Source organism: Pteropus medius, unplaced genomic scaffold (genome assembly GCF_902729225.1).
Source record: "Pteropus medius unplaced genomic scaffold, Ma_sr-lr_union100, whole genome shotgun sequence".
NCBI classification, from domain to species: domain Eukaryota; kingdom Metazoa; phylum Chordata; class Mammalia; order Chiroptera; family Pteropodidae; genus Pteropus; species Pteropus medius.
This window is the reverse complement of record NW_024349801.1, coordinates 27,788,439-27,807,549: the sequence shown is the minus strand read 5'-3', so window position 1 is coordinate 27,807,549 and position 19,111 is coordinate 27,788,439. Positions and strand designations below refer to the sequence as shown.

At 51.8% G+C, this 19,111-nt stretch overlaps 1 protein-coding gene across 1 annotated transcript; it reads right to left on the bottom strand.

Moving 5' to 3' along the window:
• Window positions 1-409: 409 nt before the first annotated feature.
• On the bottom strand, window positions 410-17,425 carry SUSD3 (sushi domain containing 3). Its single transcript, XM_039888458.1, is given in 8 exon segments — window positions 410-877; window positions 879-995; window positions 998-1,074; window positions 1,077-1,114; window positions 5,206-5,358; window positions 6,103-6,250; window positions 7,814-8,002; window positions 17,250-17,425. Coding segments are annotated over 8 exon segments (873 nt in total). The 5' UTR covers window positions 17,338-17,425; the 3' UTR covers window positions 410-814.
• Between the last annotated feature and the right edge of the window lie 1,686 nt (window positions 17,426-19,111).

Sequence of the window (19,111 nt, the reverse complement as noted above, 5' to 3'; positions counted from 1 at the left end):
ACAGGTTAGAGGATTGTGAGGGCTCTAAAGGTGCCCACCTGCCTGATACTCCCTCTACCTAAAAGTGGAGTCCAACTGCTCCCATGTTGAGCAGCAGTGACCCAGCATGACTTCCCAGGCCCTAAAAAGCAAGGCTTGCAATCAGGACTCTCACCATGGAAACCAACCACCATGGTGTGAGGAGGCCCAGGCCATTGAAGGTACCATTACCCCATGCTCTGCCAACAGCCAGCAGCAACCCCACGTGTGAGCCAGCCAGCTTTCCATATGCTACCAGCTGACTGCAGCCACCATGGGACACTCCCCATGAGACCTGCCCAGCTGAGCCCTGGCTGCCCAGAGCCCCTAGTGGTAATAAAAAGGGACTGTAGTTTTAGGCCACTACGCTTGGGATTTTGTTATACAGGGATTGAAAATTGAGCCAGTGATTTTTATCTTTTCATTTTTCAGTATTACAATTATTTCACACCCCTCACACATTACAGATAATGAATGCAGCATCCAGCTGGGTCCCTGCTTACAGGCAGCCCTCTGTGGAAGAAGATGCATTACTGTGATTGCTGAGAAGTTGGCGCTCTCTTCTTCTGCTATGCAAAACTAATGTGCTTAAAACGTCTATAGTCTTTTTGAAGGCACTCAGTCAGAGAGGGGCTGCAGCTGGGTCTGTGAACCTCAGCAGTGGTTACAAGGAAGGCTATCTATAAAAACTGCTACAGCTGGGCTCCCCAGGACAGGACACTCCTCACTGGGGTCCCTCCCCAGACTTTGAAATCAGGATGGTGTCCTGAGGGATCCCTAAATCCAGAAGCTGACTTCACTGACTAATCTTGAGCTGGACACATGTCGAGATGTAGGTGGCTGGCTGGTGGGGTTGCCCCAGTCCTCCTCGTGTGGAGGGCGGCTCTGGCCTGGGCCTCAGTCACCTTGGGACATAGGTTGTAGGCTCTCTAGGCATTCACAAGGTGGGCCTGGGAGCAGGCAGGGTCTGCCCTGGGTCCTCTGTATGCACCATCATCTGGGCCCAGGGTGAGTAGGCGGGGGTGCTGAGAGTCCAGGGGTTGTTGTCCATGCTGTAGCCATGCCAGCCAGCTCTCTGGTGCACTCGCCACGGTCTCTGCAGGGAGAGGAGGTATTAGCTAGGGGAAGAGAAGGGACCCCATATAACCCCAATCCTGAGCCTGTGCCAGACATCCAGGCCCTCCCCACTCCCAAAGCCCAGCTTTCAGTGGGCTTGGGGCAGATGGCTACTCTAAAGTTGGGGAGCTTCATTTCTCCTGCTGGATCTGCCCTGAGTCTGAGAAGTCCACTCCATCAGTACCCTGCCCTGGGCCTCAGGCTCCTCACCCAAATGAGGAGGGTGATCCAAGGAGAGGCCCAGGACTTAGGGGACCTTGCCTCCATTTAGCTGCCTTCCAAGGCTGAAGGGAGGGAGAGGCTTCCCAGGGCTTTTTCAAAGGAGGCTTATTTGGAATGTGCATAAATTGCAGGGATCAGGCTGCCTCTCCAGGCTGGGACTTCCCAGAAACATCCAGGGGCACACCTTTGCTCCTACCAGGTTGTCTTCTGGTGGTGTGGGGCTAGATCACCTACCTTCCATATCTTCAGTTCCCTTACGGCCCGAATCACAAACCAACCCATTCTCCAGGCTGATCAGACCTTGGCCTGATACCATCACCTGGCCCACCCTGTCTTCCCCTTATACTGGCCTCTGCTCCCTGATGTCTGCCTGACTGTTCTACCTCTAGCCCTCCATTGGACTGCTCCCTTCCCTTAAGTTGCTGTCTCTCTCCTTCCCTGATATTCAGGCTCTCCCAATCTGTTCAATTCAGGCATCACCTCTTCCAGGAAGACTTCCTGGATCTCTGTTCCCGGCCACACTCAATTCTCAGAAAAGATTTAGGAAGTAGCAGGTATTAAGTTATCTGTTGGTTTGATGGATAAGTGAATGAATCAATTAATGAACTGGTGAAAAGAAAAGACAGCTTAGTGCACAAATCCATGAACTTTGGAGCCAGAGCCTGAATTCAGACCTACCTTCACGCTTAGTAGTTGTGTGTGATTCTGGATAAGTTTCTTAAAATGGGGTAAGAACAGTGTATACCCCTAAGGTTAGAACCAGGACTATCTGGAAGAGCTTAGAATAGCACCTGGCACATTTTGTAACCTAGGAAGCATTTATGAAATAAAAGCAAGGTAAAGGGGCAAATCTCGCCTTACTCATGACAGTTTCACCAACAATTAGTGGGGGAACGGAGGCAGCTGGGCCTTGCCTAGCACGGCACATCCAGAAGCCCCTGGGCTACAGTCAAGAGTGTCCCAGGATGGGAGCCAGAGGTCCCAGGGACCTTGCCCCCATTCAGCTATGCAGCCCTGAGCAGGAGCCACCTTCACTGAGTCCCACTGAGCCAGGGGTGGGGGTATGGCAGGGAGAGCTGACGGGGAAAGGGCTCTCACCCCAATGTTCGCCCAGCTTCACTTACTTCCTGCCTTGAGCTACATTGATTAGACCTGACATTCAGAGTGGCCCCCAAGCTGGCCTCTTGTCAGGGGTTCCTCAGGGCATCACCTCCAACTCCCTAAGGGAGGTGGCTACACAGCTGTGCCAGCCATCAGATGAAGAAAGAACAAATCTCTTAGGTCTAACAGCAGGTGTCTGTGGGGCAGGTACAGGCCCCATGCAGTCCCCCTGAGAGATCTGCAGTCTCATCTCAGCCAAGAAGCCCCTGTAGCAGCTGTGGGTAAGCCTCGTCCAAGACACCATATTGCCTTGAGAGGCAACAACTCTTTCCCTCATTCCACTGGTGCTCTTCCCAACTGAGACATGGGACAATCTTTTACAGGTCTACAATGGGGAGGAGGGTATCACAGGGCAGGGGAAACCTGCCAAGAAATCTGCATAAAAAGGAGAGACATGAGCAGGACCACCCCAACATAACTAATACAAAAAGAAAAGTACTTGCAGCCAAGTGATGAATAAGGCTTCTTCACAGTACACAGAGCTCCTAGTATTTATAAGAAAAACGTCAGCAGGTGATTCACCAAACAGAAATGACTAAAACCAGCAATGCAACTGGTAAGCCAAGGGATGGAGAAAACGTTCTTCCTCACGGTTAATCAAAGAAACGCGATGAAATGCTGATGAAAACTACCTGCGTGACAACTGCTCAGTCATCAAGTGGAAACACAGCTTTAACACTCAGTGATGTGCAGCTATAAAAATGGTTCCATTAACTTGTGCTGGCTCCCTGAAGAAAAAATTTGGTAATAAAAATATTCATACTATTTGGCCTAAACAGTCAGTTCCTAGAATCACCCCAAAATGTCATCTCAAAAAAGAAAACCAGCTCTAAGCACCAATATTTACCCAAATAGGAGTGTAGTCAGGGAGGTTCTCACAAACACTGGAGTTTTTGGAGCAAAGCTCTGGGGCCCCTGGACCACCAGGGTAGCTCAATGACCTGTCACATCATGTGGGAAGGGTGTGAAGCAGCATTTCTGCCATATCCCTGCAAGCCTAATGTCTGAAGCTCAATGGAGGGAGACAGGGACCAATTCCCCCCACACGCAAGGCCCAGCATGTTGCATGCAGACATGGGACTAGATAGGCTCATGTCAAACCCAAACAAGTCACCACCTCCTGTTTCTCAGTTTCCTCATTTGTGCAGGAGGGACAAGAGTAGAATTAACAACAGCAGCTGGTACTCATTGAGCCCTTATGCTACAACAGTCACCTCAACAGGGGATTGGGGGCGGTGTTAGTGGGCACTGTGAGATCCTCATTGTACAAGTGAGGAAACAGAGGCAGAAGTGGTCATCATACAGCTGGGGCAAGCACTTGGCTCCCTGAGAAGTTTTCTGCAGGGATAGGCCTTCTACTTCTGCGATGCAGGCCCTGTTTCTGAGAGCTGTCCTCTACCCAGCTCTTTGGAGAGGTGGCCTCGTTGGGGTCTGGGAAGAGAAAGCACTAGATAGGCTGGTACATCCTGAGGGAGAAAGGAGGTGCTCAGAACACAAGGGGCATGAGCAGGCTGCAGCCTGCATGGTAGGGCTCCCACTAGAGAAGGGTTAGAGCCCATAGGAAATTTCATCCAGAAGACTCAGGGGACGGCAGTCACTGAGGACGGCAGGCAGGGACAGGAGACCCATTACACTATTCTCTCTGCTTCTGTGTATTTGTGAAATTTTCCCCAAAATAAAGCTGTAGAAAAGAATACTCATGAGTTCATAGTGATATGAAAACAATAAAACAAAATGAAAAGAAAAAGAAGAAAAAACAGAACTCATCCTCACTCCTCATAGGAAAAAAATGACAGAATTACAACAGAATTAAAATCACTATTTTGTTATCCCCAGGGAGAAAACTGATTTCAGTAGGATCATCCCTGGATGCTGGGGCTAGGGTGAGGTTGGAGGCAGCAGAGTGACCTCTTGCAGAGCCCTTCATCACCTGATGTGGACTGCCCTGGCCAAAGAACCTTGTTCACATGCCTGGAGGGGGCACAGCCTGACCTGCGTCAGTGATCTGCACCAGCATCACCACAGCACCTGTGACAGAAATGCAGCCCGAGTCCCAACACCGGACAGTCTGGAACATGGTCTCTGTAAGGGACCACTGGCCACCAAAGGCAAAAAGCCTATCCTCATTTAAGGAGCCCATAGACCTGGCAGCCAGTAACACGCATAATCCTGGGTCAGAGGGCACGAGCTAAAAGCTGGTGACAAAATTGGGAGACATTGTATCTTTAGTCCATATTCAGCCAGGGTTAGAGTCCTTGAATCAGAAAAGAGTGCATAAGAGAATGTTTGTGTGTGTGTGCACGTGTGCACGTCAAAAGCGGGACAGAAGTAGAGAGAAAGATGGGAGGACAGAAAGAGGCCACGTGCATACCATGGAGGCTGCTGGGTCCTAGTGAAGTTCCGGAATACTAGCATCCAGAAGCTTCACCTTCTCCACAGGTTTGAATTCTCAAGATAAAGCCATGGGGTGGGTGGGTGGTGGCTCTGGGCACTAGGATGCAGGGTCAGGACCAAGGGCTAGCAGGACCACCAGCCCGTCTTTGGGCCAGGATTTGAGGCCCAGGTGAGTCTGAGCAGCATGCAGGGGCAGCCAACACCCCTGGGGTCCTGGTTCCTTGGCCTAGTCCTAACCAAGCCAGAGGTCCCACCCTCACCCCTTGGCCCACCGTTCCCCAGGCCCATGCCTACGTGATGAAGCTGTGGTTGTCATGTGACTGGCCAGGCTGGCTCCTGGACTCGCCACCACCACTGGAGTTGTTATTCAGGCCCTTGAGGCTCAGGTAGGCAGCCTGCACTGTCTCCAAGTCTTCACCTCTCAGCTGGAACCACAGCTGGGCCGTCCTGGGGAAAGATGCAGGAGGATGTTCAAGTTTGTGTGTATCCAGACCACCACCTGCAAGCCTCTGTAAGGCCGACAGTGAGTATTTTAGGGGCATACAGTCCCTGTTGCCACTCCTTGGCTCCGCCTCTGGAGGACAGAAGTGGTCACGGATGATCTGTAAATGCCAGAACATTATACTTACAAAGACAGGCAGTGGAAAGTTCTAGAAAGAGATGGATCATGATGATGGCAGCAAAACACTGTGAATGGAACTAATGCCTATGAATTGTACCCTTAAAGATGGTTAAAATGGTAACTTTTATGTTGTAAATATTTTACCACATTTTTAAAAAATACCTCTCAAAAGGACAAATTACAGTGAAGAAGCAGCCAGTGGTGGGCCAGACTCTGCCTGCAGGCTGTAGTTAACCCATCAGCCCTGCATGCCCAACACTGCAGAGCGCACACCACACAGGCAAAGCCTGCAGGATGACACACCCCCATGGACCCACAGCCTGCATGCCTTCCACTGCCAAGATGCTCCACGACCAGGATGCCGAGCCTTGGCTGCAGTGGGGTGACCCTGACGCACCCTGTCTGCGACCAGAGTGGTAGCTCTTGGTAGGGCGATCCTTCTCTCCACCCTCTTGAACACCCTCAGGAAGCCCTGAGTAGCCCTGGGTGCTGGTACTCCTGGCTCCAGGGGGAGGTCAGGGCTCAGGGACACAGGACCGCCTCCCGGGAGGAAACTCGGGCCACTGTACCTGTCAAAGTGCCGCCGCTCACTCCTCTTCATGCACTTCAAGAGGCAGCAGGTGAGGAAGGCCATGGACATGAGCAGGATGATAGCACAGCTGACGATGGAGGCGATTACAGCCACCTTAAAGCCGAAGGTCTCATGGGGCATCATGGCTGTGAGGAAGACAAGACCAGCTCCCAGGCATGGCTCACCCAGACCCAGAAGCAGATGCCCTGCCCACCCTCAGTGAGCCCTGTTCTATAGGAGAGGCAGGGAGGTACTGGCAGCTAAGCTAAAGGTTTGTGCAAATTGTTGTAGGGGTGGGGCTATCAGGAAAGACTGCCTCCCAAAAAGGGGTGTTTGAGCAGGGTTTTGGAGAGTATGTAGGAGTTCATGGTGGCACATTGTGAGAAGCTCTGACAGGAAGTTCAGTAAAGCCCCTCTGGCTCTCACCCATTGCAGCCTGGGTCCCTGAGGCTAGATGGCAGCAGACAGCCCTCAATCTGTCTTTGCAATGTCCCAAGCTGGCAAAACACTTCAGGGGCCTTCACCACATATCAGCTGTTTGAGCTCAGCTATTTGACCTCAGTTATGTGCCCAAAACTAGTTCTATTAGATTCTAAAGGATGTTTTGGGAAAACAAGGCCCGGAATCCTAATTTGACCTATACCATGTACTCTCCACTATAGTGGACACTGCTCACATCGCCTAGTCCCCAGTCCCATGCCCTAGCAGGACAGTGGCCATCCAGACTGCAGACTACATCTCTCAGCCTCCTTTGTAGCTGCATGTGGTCATATGACCATATTCTGGCCAGTGAGGGACAAGTTCTAAGAGCCTTCCTTGCCCTACCCCTAATCCTTTAACAACTACCTGGAACACAGTTGCTGCTATCCTGGATCACACAATTAAGTTAATGACCAATAGAGTCACAACATGGAAGGGGCCTGGGTCCTACCATGGGGTACCATATACGCCTAAGACTGCCCATTCTGAGGGTTATAGGTAAGAGAAAGCTCCCATAGCCCCTGTTATTTTGGTTAACTCCCGTTATCTTGGATTTTGTGTCTCTTGGAATCTAATCCTAATAGATATACTCCTCAGAGATTCACCCAACACATGAGCATTTTAAAGGCTCTGAGAAGTCCTGCAGCCTACTCACCTGACTTTTTCCAAACTATTTTGACTACTGAGCCCTTTTTATTGCACAATACACATTACACAATACACATGGTCTCACTTTGAAAAATGCTGTACTGGGTATTATTCATCAATACCCTGTACAACAAATACAACCAGAAAATCATCTTTACCTTTCGACTGGGGCCACAAGGCCAGGTGCATCCTGGCTCTTGGTATCCCCAATTCTAGAATTCTTGGCATGTGGAATATGCTATTAAGGTTTGCCACATGCATACATAAAAGAATGAATGAATGAATGAATGAATGTAGAATAGGTAAGTGTTAGCTCAGACAGCATAAGTAACCTCTTAGAGATGACAGGCCAAGTCAGTGGCAGATCTAGGATCACAGCAGCTTCTAGGACTTGAGTTCACACTGTGGATGTGAGCCCCCCAGGGGCTACCAGCGCCAGAAGCAAGACCCTACACAGAGGTCCAACCATGACTTGGCACCTTCTCTGTGGACACTCATGCTGTCCAAGTAACAAGATCAGGCCCCCTCCCACCCAGGGCAGCAAATGATCTGGGGACAGCTCAGTGGGGATCAGGCCTCACACTTGCACACAGGGGTCCCTGATGACCATTCAGCAACACTCCCCTTCCAGGCACAGGTGAGGAGGCCGGATCCCACCATCTGGTGGCCTGTAGGGCAGTGGAACACAATGACAGTCCCCACAGAAGTGCCATCACCACGTAGGACTTGGAGGGTACCCCTGGAGGGCGGCTGCACTTGGATACATGTGCCTAGGGAGAGAGAGAGGAGAGGCAGCATGAGAACCCCACCCTGGAGGGTAGGGGCTGGGCAGGAGCCCCCATCTGGGATGGGCACCACTGCCCCAATGACCATGTGATATGTGGAAAGGTCACCCAGTCACCCACACCACCAAGAGTGGCAACCACAGAGCCAGTGGCCTGGGGACAAATGCAGAGCTGATCTCTACATTAAGTGAACTTTCAATGTTCTGAAGAGCACAGTGTTGGAAAAAGAAACATGCTGGAATACTTGGCAATAAAAAAGAATGAAATCTTGCCATTTGTAACAATGTCAATGGACCTAGAGGGTATTATGCTAAGTGAAATAAGTCAGACAAAGAAAAATAAATATATGATTTCACTTATAAGTGGAATCTAAAAAACAAAACAAATAAACAAAACAAAACAAAAACAGACCCATAGACACAGAGAACAAGCTGATGGTGGCCAAAGGAGACGGGGGTGGGGGAATGGAAGAAATTTTTTTTTTAAAAGAGAGACAAATTAATGTAAAAAATAAAAAAAAAGAATTCTGAGCATGGGGTTCTTTGAAAAGAAAGAAATGTAACTCAAGCCTACAAATCAATAATAAATTGATTTTATAGTTATGGAAAAAAATAAAAAATCAAATGCATATGCGAAGCTTGAAAAATAAAAACACGCATAGGAAGACAATAAAAGCATTAAATACACAATGATTATCCAAGCATAGCTCCGAAGGCAGAATCATAGGGGGGAAAAAGGGAGGAAGAGAGAAATTGACAGATGTAATTGCATGAAGAGTAAAAAGCAAAAACTTTTATTACTCCCTAATAATTGAAAAAAAAAGATAAACATGAATGCAAATATTAGGAAGAGATATTTCGAGAATACAGGACAAAGTTTCACCACCCTTAATTTATGAAGGGATCTCACACATCAATAAAACTGAACATTCAAATAAAAAAATGGACTGATGTATGAGCAAGCATTTCACAAAAGAGATAGAAATGACCAACAAGCATGAAAAAAAAAAAAACTCGCCCTCACAGTAACTGAAGAAATTCTAATTCTGATGAGTGCTAATCTTTCACTTCTTAACTTGGCGAAAAGTAAAAACAAAAACAAAAACAAAACAAAACAAAAACCACTTGCAAAGTTAGCAAGAGCCTGGGAGCAACTCCTCTGGCACTTTGCTGGTAAGAGCAGATGCAAACCTTCTGGACAGAGCTTGGTAAAATGTAAAAGAGCCTTCTGTTGTATAGACACCGGAGGATTTAGCCAAAGGAAATAATCATTAATCTGCCGCCAGGATTTCTACACCAGGATGTTTGCCTCAGAGCACATGGAATAGTGAGCTCTATTCCGTGTGTAGAGATCAGTGTAGTAAATCGAGGTACATCCTGATGACGAATGTCAGCAAGGCCGGCCTAACATGTTACAACAAGGTCCTTATATAAGGACACAGAGAGACACTCCAGAAGTGGCAATCATGAGCATTTTTATAAAATAATAACAATGACGCTTACATGGAACTGACTTGACTTGTCACTGTTCCACATGCTTTATGTACATTAACTCACTGATCTGCATAGCAACTTCTGAGAGAGAACCATCATTCTCCCCACTTGACAGGTGAGCAAACTGAGGCACAAAGCAATTAAGTCACATCCTGATGTTGCACAGCTCATAGGTTGTAGGGCAGAAATTCAGAACAAGGCAAGGCAGCTACAGGCTAACTTGCATACCCAGTAACACACAGAGACACATGTGCACACACGCCATGTGCCCTTTCTGTCTGGTTTCACCTGTTTGGCACAACGCGGGAGGCACTGTGCTGCATGTTTGCTCTTGTTCCCTGCTGATGAGCATATGAGTGGTTTCCCATGTTGGAGAATCTGGAATGAAGCTGCTATGGATGTTCCCCAGCATGTCTCCCCAGCCCAAGTGCAAGAGGCTCTTCCTTCTGCTTTTCTGAAATGTTCTGATTTTGAGCATTGACTGGGTGTGCTGGTTGTCTGGCCCATACTGGCAGATACACTGACCAGGGGCGCCACATGGGGCACCTATGCCCAACATCCTCTGCACAGACTGCAGCCAAGGCTGAAGCAATGGTAGGAGAAGGAAAAATGAGGCTGGCTCCCCCAGGCTGGGGACCTCATTATTCCACACCAACCAGAGACAACTCTTTACCTGTCCTCCTTGTGATGCTCCAGCCAGGACTGCCCCCTGCACAGCAGGCACAGATGTCCTGCCCACCCACCCCCCGATCCTCCACAACCCAGCCAAGCTCCTGTGCTTCCAACCTGCTTGTCCTGTGGACTCCTCCATTTTAACTTTGATGGTTGTCTCCATCCTTTACTTGCTTCAGCCCCAAATCTCAGAATGTACCTGGACTCTTTCTCAATCCTCAACCAACTCATCAGCAAACCTGCTTTCAAAATATAGACCCAGGACATTTGTAGTGGGCTGGAGTGTACCCAAAATCCAGGTCCACCTGGAAGCAGCCATGGGGGGGCTCTATTATGGAATGCACAATACCCCATTTTGCACAGGTATGGGGACAGAGCACACCCAAGACCGCCGAAAGCAGTGTCATTCTAGAGTGGCCACACACATGCATTCACACATCCTGTGCCAGTGTTTCACGTGTTGGCACACAACCAGCCCCAAGGCTCAGGGAGGCGAAGCCTCCTCTGGTCTGGCTGTGCGGCCCTGCCCAACTCAGGGTGAAGGTGTTAACGGGGCAGCGGCAGAGCCAGGCTTCAGCTTCGGCCACGCATTCTGCTGCCCCATAGGCTGAGGCTGCCCGAGCCCCTCACTGTAGGTCATAACAGGGAGAGTCAACCTTTGGCTGTGTGTGGCCAAGCTGCAGTTAGTCCACCCTTTATCTCTGCTTCACTGAGAACCCAGGGGGACCTCACTAGGCTGAAATGTGGGGCAGGGGATAAGGCTGTGGGGCCCTTTTGGTTTGTTCACTGGGGGTGCGGACTTCTAGATAAGTATAAACACTGAATGCCTAATGGGTGCTTTACTGTTAAAGCCCTATGAGGAAGGTAGCCATCTCCACCTTACAGATGAGGAAACTAAAGGACAACAAGGCTGAATGACATGCCGAGGATCACAAATGGGAAGGTGGTGGGGTGAAACTGCTGGGCCATAGCTGTTGTGGAAGGTGCACATTCCGGTGTGTCCTGTGGCTGGGGGGTTTGGGCTTCTGTCTGCAGCTTTCCAGAAAAGGCAAATCCACAGAATCAGAAAGTAGATCAGTAGTTGCTGTGGGGAGGTGGAATGGGAAGTAACCATGCTGAGGGGGTGTGGGGCTTCTTTCTGGGGCGATAAAAATGTCCTAAAAGTGATAGTGGTGATAGTTGCCCATATCCATGAATATACTAAAAGCCATTGAGTTGTACACATATAATTTAAATGGGTGAATCATATGATATGTGAATTATACCTTCATAAAGCTTAGAAAAATTCAGGGGAAATATTTATGTCAATCAAAGAAATGCAAATTTGAAACCTAAAATACTGTTTTTGGCCTCAGCTTGGTGAAGATTAAAAAGACAAATAGCCCACCAGGTTGGTGAGGGTTCAGGGAGAAGGTACATACCTCTGGGGTGGAGGGCAAGGTAGGCCTGAGAGGCTGTCTTCCCCTATAGCAGGGGGCTGAAGCCAGGGAGGCAGGGTGAGAGGATGCAGCACCCACGCTGTGCCCGCATCTGGCCATTTCCCAGAATCCCACGCTTACCCTGGCTGGCCTTGGGTCAGTGGTGCAGTGGGATGCCAACTCTGAGTCCAGAGTCTGGACTTTTAATTAACCAGCATGCTCTGTCTCCATAGGCACCAAAGCAGAAGTGAATAAATGCATGTTTGCATGCATGAATGAATAGATGGAAGACAATAGATGAGAGCTATGATTAGCACTAGTCCAGGAAGAATCTCCTTTCTTTTCCAGGATCTGTCGACCTGGACGTGTGCTGGAGGTGAACAAGGGGTTTTGAAACCGGGTAGACATAGCAGGGCAGCCACAGGCTGGTCACGTGGCCCCTTCCCCAGGATTGCTAGGCAGCCATCACTTCCGAGTCCTCAATTTAGAGCTGTGACTTCTCTTTTTCTGTGGCTAAGCACCTTATTTCTTTCTCCCCAATCCCACGTAACCCTTGGGGAGGGGAGACCCTGTAGGGGAGAGGATCAGCAAGGTTGAGAGCTCTAGAGACACTTATAGCTGTCTGCCCAGGACCCATACCAGCACCTGGTGAATGAAAGAAAGAAGAGACGAATTCATGTTCATCCTTTAAAGATACAACTAGCACTTTACCAAAAAAGTAAGAAGCCTTGAGGGATGAACAAAGACTGGGCAAGAGATGCGAGGCCTAGTGACATGTTAAGGGTACAACAGAGCTATGGGGCGTGGTTACAAAAACGTGGGAAGAAAGCCCTGAGTGTCACTGCTGCATGCCACCTACCACTTGGTAAGCTGGTGCCCACCAGATCCCAGGTGGGGCCTTCTTGCTTCCCTTGAGGGCCCAGCCCCCTCCAACCTCTGCTGAGCCTATGCCACCCACCCTTCTACTTAAGTCACAGACAGGAGCAGAGACTCCAGGAAGCCAGGCAGCAGGCCAGTCCTGCAGCTACACATGCCTGCTGGGGTGTCCTGGTCACTGCACCACTCTGGGTGCAGTGGCCCACCTGTAAATACTGTAGTGGCAGGGTGGGACAGGAGCTGGTCAAGATGACCTATAGCCCCAGCCCCAGTGAGGAAACCACCACTGTAAGAGCACCTAGAGCATGCAAAACAGTGGGGAAAGGACTAGCTGTCAACAGCAACATCCTATGCTGCGCTGGTTCCATTGCTGGTTCCACTGCCTTGCCGTCCAGATGGCACTGCAGGCAGTTTCACCACCCATGGGGGTCATGTGTCTCAAAGGACAGAATTAACCCCTTCCCAAGATGCCTTGAGCCTGTCCTGCATCTTGGTACCTTATAAAGGTGAGACGGTGATGCAGTGAAGACACAAAGAATTTGGGGCACAAATCCAATGAAAGGCTACCCCAGGACTATGCCACTGTGAAGCTGGATACTGAGAAGTGCAGGGAGGTTTCCTCTGTAGTCTCATCTCCCCTCCTCTGCACTTTCATCAAAGGCAGGGAGCCCCTGCTCCTGGTAGAAGGGTGTTGTTTGAACAGGTCTTTCCTCATAAAGGAAAGCAGAAGGTCTGAGGAAATGACTCTTGTACGGAAGGGTGGAGAGAGGGAGGAGCCCTTGCAAAAGACCATAATGCGTTGTTACTTAGAACCTTCCCTACCTGGGAGGCAGAGGTCAGCCCCCTCTTATAGTGGGACTGCTCAGAATGACCCCTGGCCTCCAGTCCCACTCTGTACTGGGTCCGACCCTGCTCTACTACCTCCTGGCCTGGCCCTGGCCCCCCAGGGTCATGGAAGAAGTGGCCCCGCCCCATGGAGACCTTAGAGCAGTGCTAGGAGCTCAAGAACGCTCTCATTAAGGCCACATTCCTACCCCCTAGTCCATGGCAGCCAGGAGAGCTACACCTGCCCCCCTAGGCCCTGATGGGGTCTCCTGCATTCTCTCCCTGGGCCTGGAATGCTAGCAAGAACTCCTTTGGGCTGAGTCCATTTTCCAGATGAGGAAACTCTGGCCCACAGACCTGTCCAAGGTATCAGGTGTACCCTGGTAATGCCCCCATGAGACCTTTCCACAGGACTCGTGATCCACCCCAGGATAGGCAAGGAGGTGGCTTAGTGCCAGAAGCCTAAGGGGGCTTTAGTCACATCCACCCTGGCTCCCTGGACACCCTTTGCTATTCCCCACCCCCTGCCCCGCCCCCACAGCCTAGAGCCCCCTGGACTTCCATATATCTCTGCTGGCCCCCAACAGCCCCTGCCTACACTTGGTGCCTGAGAAGTAAATCCCTCCTCCTCCCTCCCTTTCTGAAAACCCTTACAGACACCCAACAGCTCCAGGACACCCCTTTCCTGGCAAGCTCTTTTTCCTCCAGCCTCAGCAGAGCCTGGCCCACCCACCTGCAGCCCACACTGCAGGACACTGGATGCTCCATTTCTCTCAGCCATTCCTGGGCTGGACCGACACACCCCACAACCTTGGGTATATTTTTCCTCAGTACTCTTTATGACACCCCTCTCCCTCTTTTTTCTTTACTATCTGCAAATAAATCTCAAATGAGAGGAAATAGAAAAAAAGGGAATAGATTTGATGCAAACAAGAGACAAATCAAAAAACAACTCGTATGGGCTCATTGGACAGTGAAGTGGGCAGATCTGTCCATCAGGGCCACCCTGGCAAGCTCAATGCCCCATCTCACTCTCCGGCCCCAGCCTCCCCAGCCAGCCTGGCCAGCGGGGGTGAGAATGAGTCTTGCCTGAAAATCTTTTATCTGGTAACCTAGACCACAGGCCTATTCCTCCCATCCTCCTTCCTGAAGTCCACACAGCCCCCAAACCTTGACCTCACCAGGTAAATAAGTTATCATTGAAACTAGCAGAAGCGAGGGGCAGGCTGCTGGCCAGCCACCAGGGCTTGGTGTCCAGCCTGGTCTCTGTGCGACCACAGAGTTACTTCCCCTGAGTCTCAGTTTCCCTAAATGGAGTACCCTCAGGAGGAATTTCTCAGATAGTTCAAAAGAGTACCATGTACACACAAGGGTAGTCTAGAGAGGCTAGGACCTCTAAGACCACTGCAGTGGGCACAGCCACATGCAGGAAGCCCACAGACCTGGCTATGTGTCCTCAGGCAAAACACTTGCCCTCTCTTAGACCATTTCCTCTCCCCATGGAGTGTGGGCATGGATTCAGAGCCACTGGAGGCCTGCATTTTGGCCACAGCCCAGACCCAGGTGTCCCAGGCACTCCCCTAATGGCAGGTCAGCTCAACCCACAGATATGTGTTCTCCTCTAGAACAGAACCAGGCTAATTCCAAGCCAGGAAGAGTGTACCCCCAAATCACTCAGGGGAGAACACTGAAGCTCTAGTAGCTGCTTTCATCTAGCAGGTCTGCTTGCACCCTGGCAGGAGGCCAGAGCCGGCCTCAGGGGGCACATAGGCTTTGGCTGGATTCCTGCTGCTCCCTCTGAGCTTCGGTGTCTCCTCTGTGAAATGGGCTCAGGACGGCTGTGTGGCAGGGCTGCAGGAGTGAAGTCAAGGATACCCAGAGCATACCCTCACCATCTGGTGGTCCTCTTGATGCTCCCTTTCTGGGCCCTTGCTCTGTGGTCCCTCCAGAGTACAGAGTCTTGGGTGGGGGTCACCTCTGGCCACTGGAACCTCGAGTTCTTCCTCCCGCCTGGCTGCGTTCCTGGACAATCTTCTGGATCAAGGAGTGCTGGAGTTGCCCTGGGAGCAGGGCCAGGGGCCTGACAGCAGTGGGAGGGAGGCCTCCATGGTAGGGCTGGGCATTCAGCCCCTCCCAGTTAGGCATTCAACAAACATTTAAAATCTTGCTCTTAGCCAGCCTCCCCCAACTTGCCCCATGCGTGGAAGATGAGAGGACACAGATCCCGGAACGCCATGTCCATCTGGCTAAACTTTCAGGAAGAATAGAGTAATGCACCCATTTTATAGATTGCAAGAAAGATACACATGCTGTTGCTACGTTTTAGACGGTGCCAAGCTGTCTCCAAAAGACCCTTACATCCATCCCTTCATACTCCCACAGGGAGAGGTGGGAGCCCATTTCACAGCCTGAGAGACTGGGGCCACAGGCCAAGGGAATGATGGAGTCCAAGGGACACATTACCCCAGAGCAGAACTATGGCCAGGGTGGAGGCTCTGCCTGGCCTGTCCAACAGCCTGGGGGCAGATAGACAGTGCCCACCACTTAGCACATGTGGAAACTGAGGCACAGAGGCAGAGATGCATCCCAGGTCAAAGGGGGCTTCCAAACTCAAATCCCAGGGGAGGGCTCATGGGCCTGGACCCAGGGGTCATGTCAGGGGGTAGGCTGAGCTACAGCCAGTCAGAAGCAGGGCTGGGGCTAGGCTGGGCAGGCAAGAGGACAGGGACCTTACTCTGAGCTCCTCTTTCCCCCAGAAGAATCTTCTGCAAATGGCCTTTTGTAGGCAAACATGCCAGAGCCCCTCCCCCTATCCTTGGCTGACCTTGGGCAAGTCCCTCCACTTCTGGTTTGCATCCACCTCCCCAGCCTGGGCAAGCACACACACACTGTCCTCCATATACACATGGAGCAAAGCACCAGTTCAGGATTGGGCATCAGGCTGCCCTGGGGTGTCAAAATAAACCCACTCCACCAGGCCGGGGCAGGTCTCAGCTCTCCCTGGGCCTCAGATTCCCCATCTGAAAGGGAGCTGGCCCCAAAGTGCCCAAAGGTGGCAGATATAATTGTTTTAAGCAGGACTGGCTGCACCCCAGGGTGTGAACTGGACCAGTCAACCTCTCTGGACCCAGCCTCCACCTGTACAGAGAGCCCAATCTTACACCTGGCCTGAGGCACAGGTGCCCTGAGACCCCTTGGGCTTAAGTGTCCACTACAGTGAGCCTCCAGGACACCTAGGGAACATAGTCCGAGTTTGTTTCTGTTTCTAAAAGGATTAGATTTTAGGCGCGTTAGTGGAACAAAGCCAGCATTGGAACTCGGGTCTTCAGAAGCCAAGGCACGAAGGTGAACTCTCTTTAGAACATTCTCAAAATCAAAAACAAAGTAAAATAGCCAGCCCTCCCCTTCTTCCGAAAACCCCGAAGCCTTGACCCAGGCCCGACTGCCGCGGGACCTCTGGCAGTCGCTCCCCTCTTCCTGCCTCAGTTTACCATCAGTGAAGTGGGGTAGGGGAGCTGCCAAGGAACCAGAGCATCTCCCCGCAAGGCGAAGACAGTTCCCCAGGTTCGCCAACTTCTGCCAGAGCACAGGTGGGGTGCGCCCGCGGAGCCCGCGGCTCCCACCAGGAAAAGGCGCGCACTTGGGCCCGCGGGCCGCCTGCTTTCAGGCCGCTTGTGGCCAATCTTCGCCTCCCCCGGGACGCCCGCTGGACGAAGAGTTTCGGGGAGATTCGCCCTCGAGCCAGTCTTCCGCTGTGCGCCCTCTCCGCTCCCGCCGTCCCATCCCGACCCCCCGGTTGTGCGCCCCCCCTTCCCCACCCTCTCGGCAATGTACCCCCAGGCTGTGCACACCCATCCCCAGCCTCCTCGGTGGTGCACCGCCCCCCTCCCCTCGGCTTCCCCGTCCGGGAAAAGGGCGCAGAGCCCCGCTCGTGGCCCCGACTCTCACCTGTACTGTTCCCCGGGCTTGGCGTGCCGTCCCCCGAGCGGCCTTTCGGCCTTGCCCTGCCGCGGAGGGTCGCAGACACCCGATGCATCCCTGCACGCTCTGCAACCAGCGGGACTGCCCCAACAGCCGCCGCCTGCGCGGAGTACCGGGTACTCCCTACCAGAGCCCCGCCCCCCGCCCCGCGCGGTGAGCCTGGGGGCGGGGCCAGCCCTTCCGGAGCCCAAATCCCGGAGTGGGCAAAGCCCGCGGAGCTGGAAGTCTTGCTCCAGTGACCTGTGCAGGTCGTGCGCTCTGTCCGGGTCTCTCAGACCAGTCCGGTCTCCGTAGCCCAGGTATCCTGGGTGAACAGTACAGGTGGACCCCCATCTGTCTTAGGTCCTCGGAGGTGGGTGTAGATATTGTAGGTCCTAACTGATGGGCAGGATTCAGACCCTTGGGGTCTGGCACAAGGCACACACGCACACCCCCGCGGACTCTCCTTCTGGCTCCAACTCTCCTGCCCTGCTCCCTATGCAGAGGCCCAGCCCGGGCACAACTCCTTGCCCAGGGGCACCACCCTGCCCAGAAAACCACCGAGGGAATCTCAGACCACAGACACCTAAGCTAGGGCCATGCAGGGTGGCTTCTAAGCAAGAGACCCCCTCACCCCTGGCAGAGCTGAGGAAGGAGGACCTTGCACAGAAAACAGCCAGATGCAAAGGCCCGGAGGTCTGAACACTTTGGAATTTTGAGGGACAGATCAGTGTGGCTGGCCTAGGAGGCCCAGTTGACATAACTAGCTCTAGAGAGGGCCTGGCTAAGGACAGAGAAGAGAAGCATGTTCTGCGACCACGGAACAGTGTTCCAGTAGGGCAGTGCTCCCACCTCTGCTTCCTAAGTCCAGTAAGGCTGAGGTTCACTATGATATGTCCTCCTCTTTCCTGGGTTGGGGTTGGTTTCACCCCATAATATCTTGTTCCTACTTCAGACTTGTTTGTGGGCCACACCTGATAACTTTTTTCAATTCCCTTATATGAAACCAAGTATGTGTGGCCCATCTGTCACATCGGGAAGCCAGGTGAGTCTTCAGGACCCACAGTGACTCTTGACCTCTCCAGACCACATTCAAGGACCTGGGATTCCGGAATTCCCTGCCAAATGGCCTCAAACCCACCTCCAGAGCATTATGATCTGCTCACTGGGTCTGGCCCCCTGTGCATACCACTGTGCTGAGGGCAGCTGCCTGTAGGCTCAGGGACAGGGAGGGAAGAGAGGAAGGGTCCCCAGGGACAGGGAGGGAGGGAAGGGACCGGTTTCCAGGCTCCCAGGAGCCCCAAATGCTGAATTCAAGCCTAGCCGTTTAGGGTGGGTATGCTTCTTAGGGCTGCCAAGACAAGGTACCACAGACTGAATGACTAAGGACTACAGAAATGTGTCATCTCAAGGTTGTGGAGGCCAGAAGTCTGATATTAAGGTATCAAGTGGGCCATGCTCCCTCCAAAGGTGCTAGGAAGGGTCTGGTCCAAGCCTCTCTCCATCTTCTGGTAGTTCCTTGGCTTTTGGCAGCATCACTGCAGTCTTCACATGGCTGTTTTGTCCCTTTGAGCATATATCTGTCTCTGTCCAAATTTCCCCTTTTTATGGGATGCCAGTCCTATTGGATTAAGGCTACCCTAATGACCTCACTTTAACTCGATTGCCTCTATCTCCAAAAGAGTCATGTCCTCAGGTACCAGGGGTTAGGATTTAAGCACTTGAATTTGGGGGTTGGGGGGTCCCTGTGTCTGGGCCTTGATGTTCTCATCTGAGGGATAGAGAAGGTTCTGCCACCCACCCTGAGGAGAGGGAGACTGTGACACAATCAAGAATGGAGCAACATTGTG